The 20,770-nt window shown below is 40.7% G+C and overlaps 1 protein-coding gene across 1 annotated transcript; it reads left to right on the top strand.

The window, feature by feature from the left end:
• The first annotated feature begins 16,938 nt into the window (after positions 1-16,938).
• Positions 16,939-18,572, top strand: Ppp1r14bl (protein phosphatase 1, regulatory inhibitor subunit 14B like). Its single transcript, NM_001013956.1, has one exon. It carries the CDS (start codon positions 16,950-16,952, stop codon positions 17,391-17,393), a length of 444 nt encoding a protein of 147 aa, NP_001013978.1. The 5' UTR covers positions 16,939-16,949; the 3' UTR covers positions 17,394-18,572.
• The last annotated feature ends 2,198 nt before the right edge of the window (positions 18,573-20,770 follow it).

Here is a 20,770-nt window from a genome sequence, read left to right as displayed (position 1 = left end):
AATGATTCTCATTGTCTGTAGATATGTGGTCCTAAGATGGACAGAATATATGGCCACATTGACTCACTGTTGCTGTTGTTACAGTCTTAAGATCTAGTGACTGCCACTGATTTCCTGTTTTAGGCTCTGTGTTAAGCACTTCACTTGTATAATTGATTCACTCTCTACAAGTCTACATCTTCCGTATGATAGAGGTTATTGGAATTTTTTTCTTCTCCACATTTTACTCTCTCCCTTGCTACAGCAACAGAAGCTTTAGCAAATCACATGTCATCCTGTGAAATCAGATGTCGTCCATGGCTAGATTCTACCCAAGGGAATGTGAATGGAAGGGGTTTGTGTAACTTCTGAATCAAACCTTTAAAGATAGAGAAAACATGTCCCTCTTTCTCTTATTCTTTCCTGAGTAGAATATAAACTTCATTGTTCCTGAAAGAGAAGCTACTTTTTAAGAGATTAGAGCAAGCCAAACATAGCCCAAGTCTACAGAACAATACTACCACCTTATCAGCCCTCAATGTTCCCATCAGAGAGAACACACACACACACACACACACACACACACACACACACCTATATACAGTACTTAATTTAATACACAAGTCATTGTGCAGGGTTGTTTGTTTACTTGTTTTCTAAACTTCTGCATTCGGAAGCACATAGGGAATCTGGTTGAAATTAATTTGGATGTGGCTAGCTCTGTAAAGGAAGAAGAGTGAGGCTGATGACAGAAATCAGGAACAATGACTGATGAACTGAAGAATGTGACTCAGGAGGTCCAATGTTTGCATGACAGACAAGAAATTCAAATGAAGATGATAAAGATGAAGTAGCTAATAAATAAATGATTTTATGGCATATGTTACCTCAAGGTAACTTTGGGTGCAACCAGGGATGCTGGCATCTCAGTGTTGGTACTGCTAGTTCTGAGTCCCATTGGACAGCACTGGCAGTGGTGCAGAGACACATGATGTTGGATTAAAGTCGGGTTTCAGTGACCTTCTGCCCTAGTTTGCTCTCTGCTGCTGCTATAAACTGCAAGATCAAAAGCAACTTAGGGAGGAAACGGGTTTATTTCACCTAACAACATATAATCCATCATAAAGAAAAGTCAGAGCAAGAACTAAAAGCAGGAACCTGCAGGCTAGTAGAGGCCATGGAGGGATGCTGCTTGCTGGCTCGCTTCCTAGCTTGCTTTCCTGCACTGTAGAACCACCAGCCCAGCACTAGCACCACCCACAATGGGCGGTGCCTCCCCGCACCAATCATTAATGAAGAAAATGCCATCACAGACTTGTCCACTGGCTGGATCTTATGCAGCCATTTTTCTCAGTTGAAGTTCCCTCTTCCCAGATGACTTTAACTCATGTCAACTTGACATGAAAGTAAACAGCAGAGCCCTTCCCACAGAGGTCTTCAGTTTTAAGTCTTCCTGGCTTCCTGGGAGGCACCAAGAGCAATGCTGAACTCTGCTGGGTTCCACCTCTGTTTCCCTTGGCGTCTTCCATAGGATTCTTGACAGCACGGGGCAGATAAACTTTGAGACTATAAAGTTACCACGCCTAAAGTTAGAAGGCTCTCACAGTGTTTCAACGTGACTCCCTGCTTCGCACATCAGTTGACCTAAATTCCATTTTAGAGCAGAGGTGTTTCCTCTCGCCACAGGCTTCTTCACATCTCTGAACTTCATTTTCCTCAAGTGTGAACAGTGTCTTGAACTGAGCTAGTGCTGAGGTCATTCACAGGAAGAGTCAGCCTGGTATCATTTGCCTTCTTAGTAGTGTTGTAAAAGAGGTCATTGCCATATTTTTTTTCAATACTTCCCTATTCTTCCCTTCCCTAGTTATTTAGATAATGGCGTGTTCTATGTGTTCATGTCTTTGTGCAAGAAACCACGAGAAAGAAAGTGTCTCATTAGCAGAAATGACTAAGGCTGCTAAAGCATAAAAAGAATTCCATCTTTAAGAAAGTGGAGTTGTCCCAGGGACAACCATAGGAAGATTCATATGGACCCCATATTTCTGCCACCCATAGTTGTCTCATCACTGAAAGGAAATTTAACTTCTAACTTCACAAATGATGCTTCTCTAAGAAAAGAGACACAATGACTTCTGCTCTCAAAGACTGCAATACAGTTTAGCATAGGATGCAAATCATCAAATTGGTAGCACCCTAGGCTTGGAGGGGTGCTCAGTGCAAGACCCCCTGCCCATGGTGGGTGAGATTCAATGAATTAAATATAAGCTTTGCTCTAAAGGGGTCCATAATCCAAGGCAAAAAATAGACACATGCATAAATAATTCCAATTCAAAAAACATCCTGATATATGCTTTAAAAGAGGTACAAAGGAAGTGCTAGAAGAACAGTAGAAGTGAAGGGCACAGCCCCTGGCTTCTGAGTGAGATCTCTTAGGAAATGTGAAAACTTGTCAGCTTTTTACTGGCAGTCAGTGTGATGGTGAGTCTTAGTTCAACTCTATACAGTCTGGAATCACTTGGAAAGGTGACCTAAATGAGGAATTGTCTAGATCAGTGTGACCTCTAAGCTTGCCTGTGCAGAATTTTCTTAATTGAGTTATTTTAGGCAGAAATATCCATCCTGGATATGGGCAGCACCGTTTCATGGGCTGGGTCCTGGACTGATAGAAAGAGGAAAGCAAGCTGAACACAGGCATTTATTTCTTCTTCCTGCTTTAAAGTAAAAAGGTGTGGCTTTATTTGTGTGTGTCCATGTGTGTATGTTTTTAGGTATATTAACACATGTGTGCACAGATCAGAAGAGGAAGCTAGATCTCTTGGAGCAGGAGATAGAGCCATTTGTGATATGTCCCTCCTGAGTGCTTGGATCCAAGCTTTGGTCTATGGGATTGAACATCAGAACAACAGCGGAGCCATTTCTCTAGATTTATCTCTACCCCTGGACCATGGAGGCAATGTAACCAGCTTCGTAAATCTCCCAACACTGGAGCTTCTTCAGAACAAGGGACTATAAGCTGTAACTGTGAGCTAATACAAATCTTCTTTCCGTAATACTTTGCAAAATCCTGCCATTTCTGAAGGCAGGAGTCTAGGTGATGAGCATTTCTAACCATATCTACGCAGTGTCTATTGAGCATAGAGTAGGCAAGATTTTTGGAAAGGCTCTCAATGTAATGGAGACCAAAGTTCGTTCCTATGTATAATAATTAATAAACATAAAATGTTTAGAAATATTGCAGTCGAGTAAAGTCAGAAAATACAGGGATAAAAAGGAATTAAACATGTTTTCCCTTAAACACTGATTCTCTCAAAAGCTTTGCGAAGTCCACAGGGAATCTCCAAAATAAGATGGGAACATGAGGGGATGGGGATTTAGCTCAATGGTAGAGCGCTTACCTAGGAAGCGCAAGGCCCTGGGTTCGGTCCCCAGCTCTGAAAAAAAGAACCAAAAAAAAAAAAAAAAAAAGATGGGAACATGAAATGTTCCCTAAAGACAACCGACTGCTTTCCTCAGTAAGCATTTTGTGAGTCTAGTGTTTTATGAGAGACAGACATTTAAGGAAATGCTGATCTGAGAACTTCTATCTGATTATTCAGTAACCTTTTAGTTTAGAATGGTTTCCTTATTGTTAACCAGAAATCTCATATTGGTTTTGAATGATCACAACAGAAATCCACAAAACATTTATAACTGAGTATATAAAGTAATTATAATTCTAAAAAAAGTTTCTAACCCAAGGGAAAGTAATAGAATGTGTGTTGTATTCTCATTTTTTAAAATTTTCCAAATAAAATTTAAGAACATATCTTTACTAAGAAATAGAAAATACAGTCACATCATAGGCTGCAGATTTTCATTCATTCTCATGGCCGTCCAACCATCTTCTCTGCCCCTCCCCATACCTGACCTTGACCCCCCTCTCTCTTCCCTATCCCCTCTCTTACTCAGTTCCCTTCCTCCATCTGTTTTTCACAACCATTCCATTTCCCCTTTTAAGTGAGGCTCAAGCTTCCTTGCTTGTGCCCTCCTTCCTGTCTAGCCCCATTGGATCTGTGGAGTGTAGCACGTACATCCTGTATTTTTATGACTGATATCCATGTATAAGTGAATACATAATGTGCATGTCCTTTTGGGTTTGGGTTACCTCACCCAGGATGAGCACAACTTGAGGTCCATCCCATGTTCAAGCATCAATCCCTTATGATATTAATGATACTCTGTTATGCTTACAGACTGGAGTCTAACATGGCTGTCCTCTGAGAGGCTCCACCCAACAACTAACTCAGACAGAGACACAAACTCCAGCCAAACAGTGGATGATGCATGGGGACTTTTATGGAAAAATAGAAGGAAGGATTGCAGCCCCAAGGGGATAGGAACTCCACAGGAAACCTAACAAAACCAACTAACCTGGACCCTTGGGGCTCTCAGAGACTGAACCACCAACCAAAGAACATACATGGGCTGGACCTAGGCCTCCCTGTACATATGTAACAGATGCACAGCTTGATCTTCATGTGGGTCCTGAACAACTGAAGCAGGGCCTATCCCCAAAGCTGTTGCTTGCATGTGGACTATGTTCTTCTAGCTGAGCTGCCTTGTCTGGGCTCAATAGTAGAGGACGTGCCTAGCCTCACAGAGACTTGAAATACCAGGGTTGGGGGACATCCAAGACAGCCCTCACCTGCTCAGAGGAGGAGAGGAAAGATGGGGGACGGAATGTGGGAGGTGGTGACCTGAAAGAGGGCAGTGAACGAGATGTAAAATGAATAAGTAAAAAATAATTTTTTAAAAAACCCCAACTTTATGAAGATGACAGGGGTCCTTAAAGAAGAAATGAAGAAATACTTTAAAGAAATCAAGGAAAAGAAACAAAAATTGGAGGAAACCATTACATTCCTTAAAGAAGGCCACAAAAGCCAAAGGGGTGGGGGTGGGGAACAGTTGAAGAAAACTGTTCAAGACCTGAAAATGGAAACAGTAGCAATAAAGAAAACAATCTGGATCTTTCCAGTCTTTATCTGTGCCTAGAGCTAAGGCTGTCCCACAGCCCTCTGTACCCAAATCCTTCTCAGAAAGAGTTGGTCTCGCAGGAATGCTGTCATTCCTAAGCCCACAGGTGAGCTGGATACTTTTGCTCCAATAACTGTGTAAAGAGGGACCGTCCAGGAGTACACAGGGCACAGGAACCATGGAGCAGTCTGAGACAGGATCCTTCCTGTCTCCTTCTGTGCCCAGAGCTAAGGCTGCCCCACAGCCCTCCATACCCAAATCCTGCCTGGAGAGAGTTGGTTTTCCAGGAGTGCTATCACTCCTAGAATCACAGGCTCAGAGGCTCACAGGAGGGAAAAGCTCCAGTTAGAGACAGCAAGACCAACTAACACAAGAGATAACCAGATGGTGAGAAGCAAGCTCAAGAACATAAGCAACAGAAACCAAGACTACTTGGCATCATCAGAACTCAGTTCTTCTACCTCTGCAAGTCCTGGATATCCCAACACACTAGAAAAGCAAGAGTTGGATCTAAAATCACATCTCATGATGATGATAGAGGACTTTAAGAAGTACATATATAACTCCCTTAAAGAAATACAGGACAACACAGGTAAACAAGTAGAAGCCCTTAAAGAGGAAACACAAAAACCACTTAAAGAATTACAGGAAAACACAAACAAACAGGAGAAGAAATTGAACAAAAAAAAAAATTCAGGATCTAAAAGTGGAAATAGTAACAATAATGAAATCACAAACAGAGACAAACCTGAAGATAGAAAACCTAGGAAAGAGATCAGGAGTCATAGATGTAAGCATCACCAACAAAATAGAAGAGATAGAAGAGAGAATCTTAGGGGGAGAAGATACCATTGAAAACATTGACACAATAGTCAAAGAAAATGCAAAGCACAAAAAGCTCCTGAGCCAAAACATCCAGGAAATCAAGGACACAATGAGAAGCCAAAACCTAGGGTACAGAAGAGAGTAAAGATCCCCAACTTAAAGAACCAATAAATATCTTCAACAAAATTATAGAAGAAAATTTCCTTAACCTAAGGAAAGAGATGCCCATGAATATACAAGAAGCCTACAGAATTCCAAATAGATCGGACCAGAAAAGAAACTCCTCACATTAAAAAATAGTAAAAACACACTAAATTCACAAAACAAAGAAAGGTTATTAAAAGTAGTAAGGGAAAAAGTTCAAGTAACATGTAAAGGCAGACCTATCAGGATTATAGCAGACTTCTCAACAAGACTCTAAAAGCTGAAAGATCCTGGGCAGATGTCATACAGACCCTAAGAAAACAGAAATGCCAACCCAGGTCACGACATCCAGCAAAATTTTCAATTAACATGGATGCAGAAACCATGATATTCCATGACAAAACCAAATTTAAACAATCCACTAATCCAGCTCTACAAAGGATAATAGATGGGAAACTCCAACACAAGGAGGGAAACAACACTATAGAAAAAAACAAGTAAGTAATCATTTTTTTAACAAACCCAAAAGAAGATAGCCACACAAACATAATTCCCCCTCTAACAACAAAAATGACAGGAAGCATTAACATCACTGGACTCAATTCCCCAATAAAAAGACATAGACTGACAGACTGGATACATAAACAGGACCCAGCATTTCTCTGCATATAGGAAACCTCAGTGACAAAGACAGACACTACCTCAGAGTAAAAGACTGGGAAAAAATTTTCAAGCAAATGGTCCCAAGAAATGAGCTTGAGTAGCCATTTTAATATCTAATAAAACTGACTTTCAATCAAAAGTTATCAAAAAGATAATGAAAAACACTTCATACTCACCAAAGGAAAACTCTGCCAAGATGAACTCTCAATCCTGAACATCTATGCTCCAAACGCAAGGGCACCCACATCCATAAAAGAAACTCTACTAAAGCTCAAAGCACACATTGCACCTCACACAATAATAGTGGGAGACTTCAACACCTCATTCTGATCAATGGACAGATCATGGAAACAGAAACTAAACAGAGACACAGTGAAACTAACAGAAGTTATGAACCAAATAGATTTAACAGATGTCTATAGAATATTTCATTCTAAAACAAAAGAATATACTTTCTTCTCAGCACCTCATCGTACCTTCTCCAAAACCAACCATATAATTGGTGACAAAACAGGTCTCAACATACAAGAAGATAGAAATAGCCCCATGCATCCTACAGATCATATGACTAGATGGACTTAGTCCATCATAGATAGATGGACTAAGGCTGATCTTCAATAACAACAAAAACAACAGAAAGCTTACTATATACATGGAAGCCGAACAACATTCTATTGAATGATAACTTGGTCAAGGAAGAAATAAGAAAAATCAAAGACTTTTTAGAATTTAATGTAAATCCCTTTGTAGGGCTGGATTACTGGAAAGATATTGTTTAAATTTGGTTTTGTCATGGAATATCTTGGTTTCTGCATCTATGTTAATTGAGAGGTTTGCTGGATATAGTGGTCTGGGCTGGCATTTGTGTTCTCTTAGGGTCTGTATGACATCTGCCCAGGATCTTTCAGCTTTTAGCATGTTTGTGCACAACATACCCAAACTTATGGGAAACAATGAAAGCAGTGCTAAAAGGAAAACTCAGCTCTGAGTGCCTCCAAAAGGAAACTGGAGAGAGCATACACTAACCGCTTGACAGCACACCTTAAAGCTCTAGAACAAAAAGAAGCAAATATACCCAAGAGGAGTAGATGGCAGGAAATAATCAAACTCAGAGCTGAAGTCAAACAAGTAGAAACAAAAAGAACTACACAAAGCATCAACAAAACCAGGAGCTGGTTCTTTGAGAAAATCAACAAGATAGATAAACCCTTAGGTAGACTAACCATAGGGCACAGAGAGTGTATCCAAATTAACAAAATCAGAAATGAAAAGGGAGACATAACAAAAGAAACCAAGGAAATTAAAAAAATATCTAATCCTACTACAAAAGTTTATATTCAACAAAGCTGGAAAATCTGAAGAAAATGGACAATTTTCTAGACTTATTCCAGGTACCAAAGTTAAATCAGGGTCAGATAAATTATCCAAACAGTCCCATATCCCCTAAAGAAATAGAAGCAGTCATTAAAAGTTTCCAAACCAAAAAAAAAAAAAAAAAAAAAAGAAAAAAAAAAAAAAGCCCAGGACCAGAGGAGTTTAGTGCAGAGTTCTGTCAAACCTTCAAAGAAGACCTAATACCAATATTCTCCAAAGTATTCCACAAAATAGAAACAGAAGGAATGCTACTCAATTTCTTCTCTGAAGCCACAATTACACTTACACCTAAACCACACAAAGATGCTACAAAGAAAAAGAACTTCAGACCAATTATCCTTATGAATATAAATGCAAAAATACTCATTAAAATTCTTGCAAACTGAATCCAAGAACACATCAAAATGATTATTCACCATGACCAAGTAGGCTTCATCTTGGGGATGCAGGGATGGTTTAATATACAGAAATTCATCAATGTAATCCACTATATAAACAAACTCAAAGAAAAAAAAACACATGATCATCTCATTAGATGCAGAGAAATCATTTGACAAAATTTAACACTTTTTCATGATAAACGTCTTGGAAAGATCAGTAATTCAAGGTCTATAATTAAACATAGTAAAAGCAATATACAGCAAACCAGTATCCAATATCAATTTAAATGGAGAGAAACTTAAAGAAATCCCACTAAAATCAGGGACTAAACAAGGCTGCTGACTCTCTCTTTACCTATTCAATATAGTACTTGAAGTCTTAGCCAGAGCAATTAGACAACAAAAAGATGTCAAAGGGATACAAATTGGAAAAGAAGAAGTCAGAATATCACTATTTGCAGATAATATGATCATATACTTAAGTGACTCCAAAAATTCCACCAAAGAACCTGTACAGCTGGTGAACAACTTCAGCAAAGTGGCTGGATATAAAATTAACTCAAACAAATCAATAGTCTTCCTCTACTGAAAGGATAAATAGGCTGAGAAAAAATTAGGGAAAGGATACCCCTCACAATAGTCACAAATAGTATAAAATACCTTGAGGTGATTCTAACCAAGCATGTGAAAGATCTTTATGACAAGAACTTTCATGTTTCTTAAGAAAGAAATTGGAGAACATCTCAGAAGATGGTAAGATCTCCCATGCTCATGAACTGGCAGGATTAATAAAGTAAAAATGGCCCTCTTGTGGAAAGCAATCTACAGATTCATTGCAATCACCATCAAAATTCCAACCCAATTCTTAGAGCTAGAAAGAGCAATTTGCAAATTCATTTAGAATAACCAAAAACCCAGGATAGCAAAAACTATTCTCAACAATAAAAACCTTCTGTGGGAACCTAACCTCTAGGTGTATTACAGAGCAATAATGATAAAACTTGTATTGGTACAGAAACAGGTAGATAGATCAATGGAATATAATTGAAAACCCAAAATGAACCCACATACCTATGGTCACCTGATCTTTGACAAAGGAGCTAAAACCATCCAATGGAAAAAAGACAGGACAGCATTTCTAACAAATGGTGATGGTTCAACTAGAGGTCAGCATGTAGAAGAGTGCAAATTGACCCCTTCTTATCACCCTGTACAAAGTGTAAGTCCAAGCGGATCAAGAACTTCTACATAAAACCAGATCTACTGAAAATAATAGAAGAGAAAGTGGGCAAAAGCCTCGAACTCATGGGCACAGGGGAAATTTTCCTGAATGGAACACCAATGGCTTATACTCTAAAATCAAGAATCGACAAATGTGAGCTTATAAAATTGCAAAGATTTTGTAAGGGAAAGGACACTGTCATTAGGACAAAAAGGCAACCAACAGAATGGGAAAAGATCTTTACCAATCCTACATCCAATAGAGGGTTAATATCCAATATATACAAAGAACTCAAGAAGTTGGACTCCAGAGAATCAAATAACCCTATTTAAAAAATGGGTTAGCGAGCTAAACAAAGAATTCTCAACTGAGGAATATTGAATGGATGAGAAGCACCTAAAGTAATGTTCAACATCCTTAGTCATCAGGGAAATGCAAATCAAAATAACTCTGAGATTCCAATTCATACCAGTCAGAATGGCTAAGATCAAAACTCAGGTGACAGCAGATGCTGGCGAGGACATAGAGAAAGAACACTACTCCATTGTTGGAGGGATTGCAAGCTGGTATAACCACTCTGGAAATCAGTCTAGGGGTTCCTCAGAAAGTTGGAAGTAGTACTACCTGAGGACCCAGCTATATACCACTCCTGGGTATATACCCAAAAGGTGCTCCAATATATAACAAGGAAACATGCTCCCCTCTGTTCATAGCAACCTTATTTATAATAGCCAGAAGTTGGAAAGAACCCTCATGTCCTTCAACAAAGGAATGGATATGAAAACTTGGTACATTTTCAGAATGGAGTACTACTCAGCTATTAAAAACAATGACTTCATGAAATTCATAAGCAGATGGATGGAACTAGAAAATATCATCCTGAGTGAGTTAATCCAATCACAGAAAAACACACATGGTATGTACTCACTGATAAGCAGATATTAGCCCTAAAGCTCAGAATACCCAAGATACAATTCACAAACCACATGAAGCTCAATAAGAAGGAATATCAATGTGTGTATGCTTTAGTCCTTCTTAGAAGGGTGAATAAAAATACCCACATGAGGAAATATTGAAACAAAGTGTGGAACAGAGACTGAAAGGCCATCCAGAGATTGTCCCACATGAAGATTCATCCCAAAACCAGACAATATTGTAGATGTCAAGAAGTACATGATGATAGGAGCCTGATATAGTTGTCTGCTGAGAGGCTCTGCCAGAGCCTTACAAATACAGAGACAGATGTTCACAGCCAACCACTGAACTGAGAACAGGGTCCCCAGTGTGGAGGAGTTAGAGAAAGAACTGAAGTAGCTGAAGGGGTTTGCTACCCCATAAGAAAAACATAATATCAACTAACCAGACCCCCAGACCTCCCAGGGACTAAACCAACAACCAAACAGTACACATGGCGTGACCCATGGCGTGACCCATGGCGTGACCCATGGCTCCAGTTGCATATGTAGTAGAGGATGGCATTGTCTGGCATCAATAGGAGGAGAAGCCTTTGTTGTGTGAAGACTAAACTCATATTGCGCAAGTGTGTGCACGTGTACACACACACACACACACACACACACACACATACCACTACAACCACTACCACTACCACTACCACCACCACCGACAACAAAATAACATTAGGAATATCTAACAAAATAAACCTCAGACCCAAATTTATCAAAAGGAACAGAGAAGAACATTTTACACTCATCAAGAGAAAAATCCACCAAGGTGATATCTCAATTCTTAACATTTATGCCCCAAATACAAGGGCACCAACATTTTAAAAAGAAAATTACTAAAGCTTAAATCACACATTGAATGTCACACATTAACAGCAGCAGACTTCAATATTCTACTCTCACCAACGTATAACTCATCCATACACAAACTAAATGGAGAAATAGTGGATCTAACAGACATTATGACTCAAATGGACCTAATAGATGTCTACAGAAATCTCATCCAAACACAAAAGAATATTCTTTCTTCTAAGGACCTCACAGAACAATCTCAAAAATTTCCCCACGCTCAGACTCAAAGCAAGTTCCCAATAGATATAAGAAAATAGAAATAATTCCTTGTATCCTGTCAACCACTATGGATTAAAGCTGGAAATAAACAAGAAAAAGTTTACAAACTCATGGAAACTGAGCAACTCTCTACTGAATGGGCCAAGGCAGAAATAAGAAAAAAAATTAAAGACTTCCTAGGCTTCAATGAAAATGAATTCACAACATACCCAAACTTATGGGACAGAAAGAAAACAGTGACAAGAATAAACTTCATAGCACTAAGTGCCTTCGTAGAGAAATTAGTGAGATGACATCCTAGTAACTTAGCAAACAAAAAGAAAACACAATAAAAAGGAGTAAAAAGCAAAAAACAAAACTCAGGCCTGAAATCCATAAAACAGAAATAAGAAACAATACAAAGAGTCAATGAAATGAGTTGGTTTTTTGAGAAAAACAACAAGATAGGCAAACCATTTTCCAAGCTAACTAAAAGGCAGACACAGAGAGAATACCCAAATTTGCCAAATGGGAAATGAAAGTGGGGACATAACGACAGACATGAAGGAAATCCAAAGAATCATTAGGTCATACTTCAAATATTTCTATTGTATAAAAATAGGAAAATCTAAAATAATTGGGCAAGTTTCTTTATAAATACCACTTACCAAAGTTAAATCAAGATCAAATAAACAATTTAAATAAGCCCATAAGTCCTAAGGAATTAGAAAATGTTCTTAAAAGTCTCTCAACCAAAAAAAGCCCGAGACTGGATGGTTTTAGTGAAGAATTCTACCACACCCTCAAAGAAGATCTAATACCAATAGTCCTCATGTTATTCCACAAAGTCAAAACTGAAGGAACATTCTCGAAGTTATTTTATGAGGCCACAATCATCCTGATTCCTAAACCATACAAAGATGTAACAAATAAAGATAATTACAGACCACTTTCCATCATGACCATTGATGCAAATATACTAAATGAAATACTCACAAACCAAATCCAACACATGAAAAGATCATCCACCATATAAAGTAGGCTTCATCCCAGAGATGCAGGGATGGTTCAGTATATGAAAATCTGTCAGTGTAATCCACCATATAATCAAATGAGAATAAAACCCCATACAATAATCTCACTAAATGCTGCAAAAGCCTTTGAATCTAAAAACTCTTCATGATCAAGGTCTTGGAGAGATCAGGGATACAAGGGACATACCTAACAAAATAAAGATAATTTAAAGCAAGGCTATAGCCAACATCGAATTCAATGGGGAGAAATTTAAAACATACCTACTTGATATTTGAGAAAGAAGCCAAAATGGAGAGCATCTTTAGCAAATGCTGCTGTTCTAATTGGATATCTGCATGTAGAAGAATGCAAATCGATTTTTATTTATCAACAAGTGCAAAATTCAGGTCTAAATGGATCAAAGGCCTCAATGTAAAACCAGATATACTAAACCTAATAGCACAGAAAATGGGGAATAGCCTTGAACTCATTGGTACAGGAGACAACTTCCTGAACAGAACAACAATGTCTCAGACACTAAGATCAGCAATTAATAAATGGGACCTCATAAAACTCAAAGACTTCTGTAAGGCAAGGGGCATCATCATTAGGACAAAATGACAGCCTACAGAATAGGAAATGCAAATTAAGGTGTCCCTGAGATTCCCATCTTATATCGGTCAGAATGGATAAGATCAAAAGTTCAAGTGACATCTCATGCTGGCCGGGATGTGGAGAAAGAGGAACACTTCTCCATTGCTAGTGGGAGTCCAAACTTATACAACTACTCTGGAAATCAATTTGGCAGTTTCTCAGAGAATTGGGACTAGATCTACCTCAAGACCCAGATATGACACTCATTGACATATTCCTAAAAAAAAAAAAATGCTCCATTCTACCACAAGGATACGTGCTCAACTATGTTCATAGCAGCTTTATTTGTAATAGCTGGAAACAACTCAGATGTCCCTCAACCAAAGAATGGAAAAAGAAAATATGGTACATTTATACAGTGGAGGGTTACTCCCAATGACATCATGAAATTTGTAGGCAAGCGGATAGAACTAGAAAAACACATGTTTGCTGCAGAAAACATGGGAAGCAAAGCGAACCATCAGGAAAACCACGACTCTTCCTGACTCGTGTCGCTTCCCATTGCTTTCCTCTGCTTTATAAGGATTCAAAGGTTGCTAGTGGGGGATCCGCCTGCTTTTCTCCTACTGTGTCGAAGCACCTGATCCAAGAAGCAAACACCTAATAAACACATGGCGCGGACAGGATGAAACCGTGTCTTTCATACCGACTCCTTTAACCTTTTCCTATTTGTATCCTGTTGATTCTCTTCCAGGCCTTTAAAACTCGCTCTCTTTAAATGTGTCACCCTCTCTTTTCAGGGCAAAGCTTCGGCTTACCAACTGGCTCCTGATCTTCTGAGGCTTTTATTAATCTGGGACAGACGTTTTTCATGTGGACAGGTCTGGAGGAATCTTCCATTTCTTTCTCTATATTTTTCCTCAAAGGGAAGCCAAAACAACACAATAAATTGCCTCAAAGTAACAACAATTGTTCTCTGAGTTGAGACCAGATTCAACTTGAACCCCATTGCCGCTATCCCAGAATGCAACATGGAGAACCAGACGCTATGGCGCGTCTTAAGATCTTCCTATCCGCATGCCGAGGAGTCCACTTGAGGAGAAGTTAAATTTCTACCCCTGATTCAACTTAGAAGCCATAGCTTCCCTGATAGAAAAACTGATTTAGGTTTGCAGGCGTCCTTCCCTGGCCACCCTGCCGAGAAGAGCCCCAAGGGATCATCTTCATGGCTGTTATACCGGCATCTGTTGACTTAAGGTTTTCCTTCCCTTAAAGTATAACTTGCTTTGCTAGCATCCTTCCCAGCTTAACTTATTTTAGTGTTAAAATGTTCTATTGCACAAAGGGTGAGTAGCATCTATAGTCTTTTATGTGTGCCAGAGTCTAATTTTTATCAGTTGAATTAGCTACAGAGAAGCTGAAAGACCCAGCAGCAGCCATTGCTACACAGCAATTCATGAAAGAGATGTCCTCTTTTCTTCTTCCCTTTTACTGCTCCCAAACCCCCTATTAGCTCTTGAAAATACTGTGCCCATTGTAATAGAATTGGATGGTTTTATACTAATTAGCGTTATTTTGGTGCACAGTGCCACACACACACACACACACACACACACACACACACACACTCCTAAAATTAGTATTAAAATTTTGTACATTGGGAGATAGAGTCTCATGAGGTGTTTTGCAGCCTGGAAAGGTAGGGATAATGTACCTTTCACAGTCATCCTTCCTTTTCTGTTCATTGTTTTTTTGTGAAGGTCTGAGTCTGCACAGGCCCAAAACAGAAACTCTCTCTCTCTCTCTCTCTCTCTCTCTCTCTCTCTCTCTCTCTCTCTCTCTCTCTCTCTCATATCTCTCCCACTCCCACTTCCCCTTCCCACTCACTGTGCAGTATGAGTTATAAATAAACCATGCAGGGATTTGGGGAGAGCATTCTAAGCATTCCTGTATTTCAAATTGTTTCAACCACGGAGCCTGGTATATGTTTCAATTGTATGCTTTGTTGTTTTTTATTTTATTGACAAAGAAAATTACACATCTCTATTGGACACATCATTTTTTAAAAAAATACATATTGGACACATCATTTAAAAAAATACATATAGATCATAAAATGACGGAGTCAAGCCAGTTGACACACACATTCTCTCCCCTACATACTCATGGTGAGAACACTCGCAGGTTCTCTTAGTGACTAACACTTTCCACTGTTGGTAACTGAAGTCCCAGGCTGTATAGTAACTGTCTTTTCAGTTTTGATGTTGGGAGAGCTTTACTATAGGCCCAAGATGTCATCTGATGACATTCTTAGCTTTTAGATTGGTGGAAGCTAATAAAGTTCTTAAAGGTTTTATCCTTTTGTCACACGATTTTAATCCCAACACAGAGATGGGCAGCAAATGACTGTTCCAGAGGGCTAGAACTAGCCCGAGATAAAAGGAATCTAGGATTTGTACCTGCAGACTTACAACCTCTCTGCCATATTAAAATGCTAGCCAGCCAATCAGTCTCTGCACACACAGCTTCTTCCAGGGGTTTCTTTTCACATTAGAGGACCAGGTATGACAGAGCTCTGGGGTCCATCACACTGGAAGGTGTTCAAGAGTCTGAAAGAGTTTCAAGCCTTGCCCAGGGAAAGTCGAATTTATTTTCCTAATGGAAGTAGGAAGGGAAGGCGAGTCCAAGGATATAGGACCAAGGTCATCAACCTTCCCAATAGAACAGAGAAATAATATGTTTTCTTGTATTTCAACACGCCCAAACACGTGTTGAAACGTTCCAAGGACATTTCTGGCTAAGAAGCTTCTAGAAGTGCAACGGGGCTGGGAATCTCTGCTAAATAATAGCATGTTCTGTTTGCAGCCCTTCTGTGCAGGGTTTTGCCATCTGGAAAACTGGGTTTCCAGGAGTTGGGAACTTGGCTTTTGTGAGCTCGTGAGAGAAGAAGAGATGGCGACCAAGCCTGCGGGGTACCAGATGCTACCTGGGAGTGACTGTGAGAGATGAGCTTCCGGGAGGTATAGAAATGACAGAAGGGTACCGGGCTCTCTAGACTTCCCAGGGCAATCATATCTGTTTTATCTTTACACCCAGGAGCCCAGTCACCCTAAGGAGGCTGAGGATGCACCCTTATCCACTCTCGCCACATGGTGGGCAGCATCAGATGCAGGAGAAAACAGGGAAGTGCTCTCTGTTTTTGACCAGAATCCAAGTCTTGTCATCACAGGTGCCCAGGCTGACTAGGGTTCTTGATAGTTTTCTATTTCAAACCTGCAGCAATTCTTTGTCTACTGTTAATGCTCTATAACATTCAAACTATTTAGAGAAAGTTATAGAATGTCCAGGGCCTACGTACCTACCACCTTAACCTCTTATTCTAATTGACCTTTAGTTTTTGATGCTTTCAAATTCTTAAAAGTCATTGCTGGATCTTCGAATATACTCATGGCATCCTGTTTTTGCTATCGGCTTACTTACTTACTGATGATGATGATGATGATGATGATGATGATGATGATGATGATGATGAATACGAACAACTGCATGCAGTATAACATTTATTCATTTATAGTATTCATTTGGCAATCCCCCAAGTAGGGAACATCAAGGCAGAGCCTAAGTCCACGAGCTAACCTGAGCTAGTGGCCAGCCCAGGAGTAGGAGTGGGGGTCGGGATCCGGGAGAGGCAACTGCGCAGGCGCATATGTGACCCCAGCAGCCGCCATGTCGGACAGCGACCCCGCAGGGGGCCCAGCGTTGGCTGACCCTGGGCCTGGTGCCAGTACAGGGCACCGAGTCTATTTCCAGAGTTCCCCTGAGACCATAGGCGAAACCCCTGGCTCGGACAACAAACCGGATGAAGATGAGCCAGTGAGACGGCCAGGGAAGACCGTCGTGAAGTATAACCGCAAGGAGCTAAGGAAGCGCCTCAAACTGGACGAGTGGATCTTAGAACAGCTCACGGGTCTCTACGACTGCAAGGAAGAGGAAATCCCAGAGCTCGAGATAGATGTGGATGAACTCTTGGACATGGAAAGCGACGATACCCGGGCTGCTAGAGTCAAGGAGCTGTTAGTTGACTGTTACAAACCCACCGAGACCTTTATTAATGACCTGCTAGACAAGATCCGGGGCATGCAGAAGCTGACCATACCCCTGAAGAACTAAAACTATTGACTCAGATGACCGTGGTTCCCACAGGACAATCGCTGTCCCCCAACATCATCGTTACATCAATACTGGGGGACTCTGTATCCAGGCCTGGTACTGTGAACAGGGATCCTCTTGTCTTTTCCCTTGTCTTGGCCCTGGGACCACTTGTCTTTCCCTCAGTTTTCTGTTTTGGGGTTTTTGAATTGTGTATTAAACTTATGGGACTTAAAAAACGAAGAACCACACTAGGACCATAAGTAGAGAGTCGTAACTTTGGTAATTAACATACTCTTCTCCTCATCTCTGTGAGCCACATCACCCGGAAACTGCTGAATTTGAAATCAGCAGCAGTGTGCAGTCCTTTTTCTAAATGAAGCCTCCTCCAATTTCTCTAGAGATTAAGGAGTAATACATTTTAAAAGTATAACTGTCAACAAGTGAATCATACCCATAAAAATGGTAATTTCATTGGTTTTGGTGGTCCACGATTCAGTAGATTTGTAAAATGATAGTCTGGGACTCGATGGTAGAAAATGCTAAAGGACAGTTATGCCCTTGTCTCCAGGGAGCAAAGCCCAGTGCCATGTGACCAGGGGAGAAAGTACACACACACACACACACACACACACAGAAGAGGGAGGACCAAGGGAGGACATAGAATGTAGGACTTAGAGCTGCTGTCACCATTTCTTCTCCCTGAAGGAGGAGTTCAAGTCATCCCCCTGCCTACCTCGGAGGATGGAGAATTAGGACATCCACCCATATAGGTCCCGAAGCTGTTCCAAGGTACTTCCTCCTAAGCTTGACTTCCGCCTGGCAGTCTTGCCACAGTTCAGTGCCTGGCTAGGGCTCCCCAGCTTGGCACATCATTTCCTAATCTATAGCTGGGACCTGTGCTCAAACCAGGATATCATCCTAGGCTTGCTGGGGTTAGCAATATATAAACGTTTCAGTTTCTCCGGAGTCCAAACAACATCCTGCAGCTTTTAAAGCTTTGAAGCTGATTTTCCTCTTGCTGTGGAGACAAAGGAATTGGCATCCTACATCTTTGAGTTTCAGTTCTGTTCCCGTTACTCACCAGCTCTGCAAGTCCAGAGCAATCCCCGAACTGTTTCAAGCGTCTGTTTTGCTCCTGTTAAATGACAACAATAAAATCCCTCCTCATATGGTGAGAAGTTACCTCCCATACACCAAGAGCTAGAAACGATTTCCATTTCTTTACCCCCTCCCCCACCTCCCTTTCTTCCAAGTTTTGTTACTTTCAGCTCATTTTCTTCAATGGATGGGGATGAGGAAGACAGTGGTGAATGTACATTTACAGTTGTTTAGCAAATAAGATTAATAAACCCAAACACGTTAGACAAGATCCATTGATATTAAGTGCTCAGTATTGTTCTGAGAGGTAATTGCATTCACTGGTATTCAGATCTGGACCCCTGACTTGTGGAAGCAGAGAAATAGAGCCTCCAAACTTCATCTAGAAATACCCTGTCCTTCACTATCAACTTCCAACCCGCACCCTGGCCCCAGCCCCTGCACACTTTTTGCTCAAGCAAGGGAGTATATAGAGATGTTTGCTTTATTGTTAAGTGGAGCCCGAAAGACCCTCAGGAGGCCCCTCATCAGTTGTTAGAGAGCTCTCTCTAAATGCTGTAATTTGAGGTGATCATTGGGCCTTATGTTGACGGCTATTGAAATCCACCTTCCACTCATTTTGAACCTGTTAGGTTTCACCGTAAGTACACATGCTGTCTTCCGTTGGTATCTATCCACCCCTTCAGTCTGAGCAACTGCTATGTAAGATCTGGTCAGGAGCAGACCTGGACAGGCAGTTTACAGACATAGAAAATCATTCCAGCCATTCAGTGTTGTGTTGTGTTGTGTTGTGTTGTGTGGTGTGGTGTGGTGTGGTGTGGCGGTTTGAATATGCTTGGCCCAAGGGAAGTGGCACTATTAGGAGATGTGACCTTTGAGAGGAGGCGGAGTCATGTTGGAGGAAGTGCATCACCGTGGGGGCGGGATTTGAAGCGCTGCCCGGTGCAGAAGAGTCAGTTTCTCTTGGCTGCAGTCAGATCAAGATGCAGCACTCTGAGCAACTCTGACACCGTGTCTGCCTGAACAGAGCATGGTAAACATGCTCCTGCCTGGTTAATAACGGACTGAACCTCAGAACTGGTAAGATGTTAACTGTTGTCCTTCATAAGAGTTGCCTTGGTCATGGTGTCTCTTCATCGCAGACATGTGGACACAGAATCCGGTGATGTGAATTCCTGAGGCAGGGAAGGCAAAGGATTATGCAGAGAGAAAACATCATACAGGATGGTCTTTCTTGCCGTTTGAGGGACGCTGGGTTTCCACAAAGTTGCTAAAATATCGGGTGGGTTGTGAGAGACATGTTTTCCCTCTACCACTTCCAAAATTCCCCATATCTGCCCTGAAGCACACAACATATGAACTTTTGAGAGGCAAAGCTTGGAGACTCAGTGTCCTCATGCCTAGTCTAGGAAACAATTGCCCTCCACTTGGAGAAGGCTGCTTCTTACTTTTAAGCATCCCCCCTCTCTCCATTGCTCGTTTGTCATCAAGGAATAGGGTGGTGTTAAGGTTGAGGAGAAAGAGCACATTTCTACTGCAAGAGAAAATATTTTGAAATATTTGGATGTCAAATCTCCTTAGCTGCCAAATTCTTAGTTCGACTATCTCTTTATTTTCACTAAACTTGAACACTGTTCTAAAGACAGCAGAATGCTATGGCCTAACCTAGAGAACTAGATTCTGTGTCATTGGCCCAGAGTTTAGGTTAAAACAGATTAGATTTTTGGCCATACAGTTGGTTGGGGGTGGAAGAATTGGTCAAACTTAGTTTCTGGAAAGAAACCTTTGAAATGGGGTTGGGGAAGTGGGGGGATGACGAAGGATGGAAATGAGGACTAATTCCCAAGTGAAATCTGCAGCAAGACTGCTGGTTGGATACGTATACTTGCCTCCTAAATGTAGGCAGACTGCAGCATGTTTTAGATGCAGGGATTACACAATCTGTTACAACATAAGTGGAAATCAATTTTAAGCTCAAAATGGATTTTCCTTGTGGGACATGTGTGAAAAGCTCCTTCCAAATTAAAAAAAAATGTGGTTATAGTTAACTGCAGCATATTTTAACAGAATAGAATCCTAAAAAAAGGTTGGTTCAGGTAAAGTCTTTTCCCCATACAGTATGTTTTCCCCAAAGATGAACTGAAAGCTGAGCTGGTGAGATAGCTCAGGAGGGAAAGGTGCTGGTTATGCAAGCAAGGGGACCTGAGTTCAGCCCCCAAAAGCTGCTTAAAGACGGCGGGAGAGAACACACTCCACAGAGTTGTTCTCTGACCGCCATGTGATAAGGAATAAATACA

Source organism: Rattus norvegicus, chromosome 9 (genome assembly GCF_036323735.1).
Source record: "Rattus norvegicus strain BN/NHsdMcwi chromosome 9, GRCr8, whole genome shotgun sequence".
Classification (NCBI taxonomy): domain Eukaryota; kingdom Metazoa; phylum Chordata; class Mammalia; order Rodentia; family Muridae; genus Rattus; species Rattus norvegicus.
The sequence above is the reverse complement of the archived record's forward strand: the minus strand, read 5'-3'. Positions and strand labels throughout refer to the sequence as shown.

What these genes read in the sequence shown, in the direction of transcription:
- Ppp1r14bl (NM_001013956.1), top strand. Translation starts at nt 16,950, where the DNA reads ATGTCGGACAGCGACCCCGCAGGGGGCCCAGCGTTGGCTGACCCTGGG.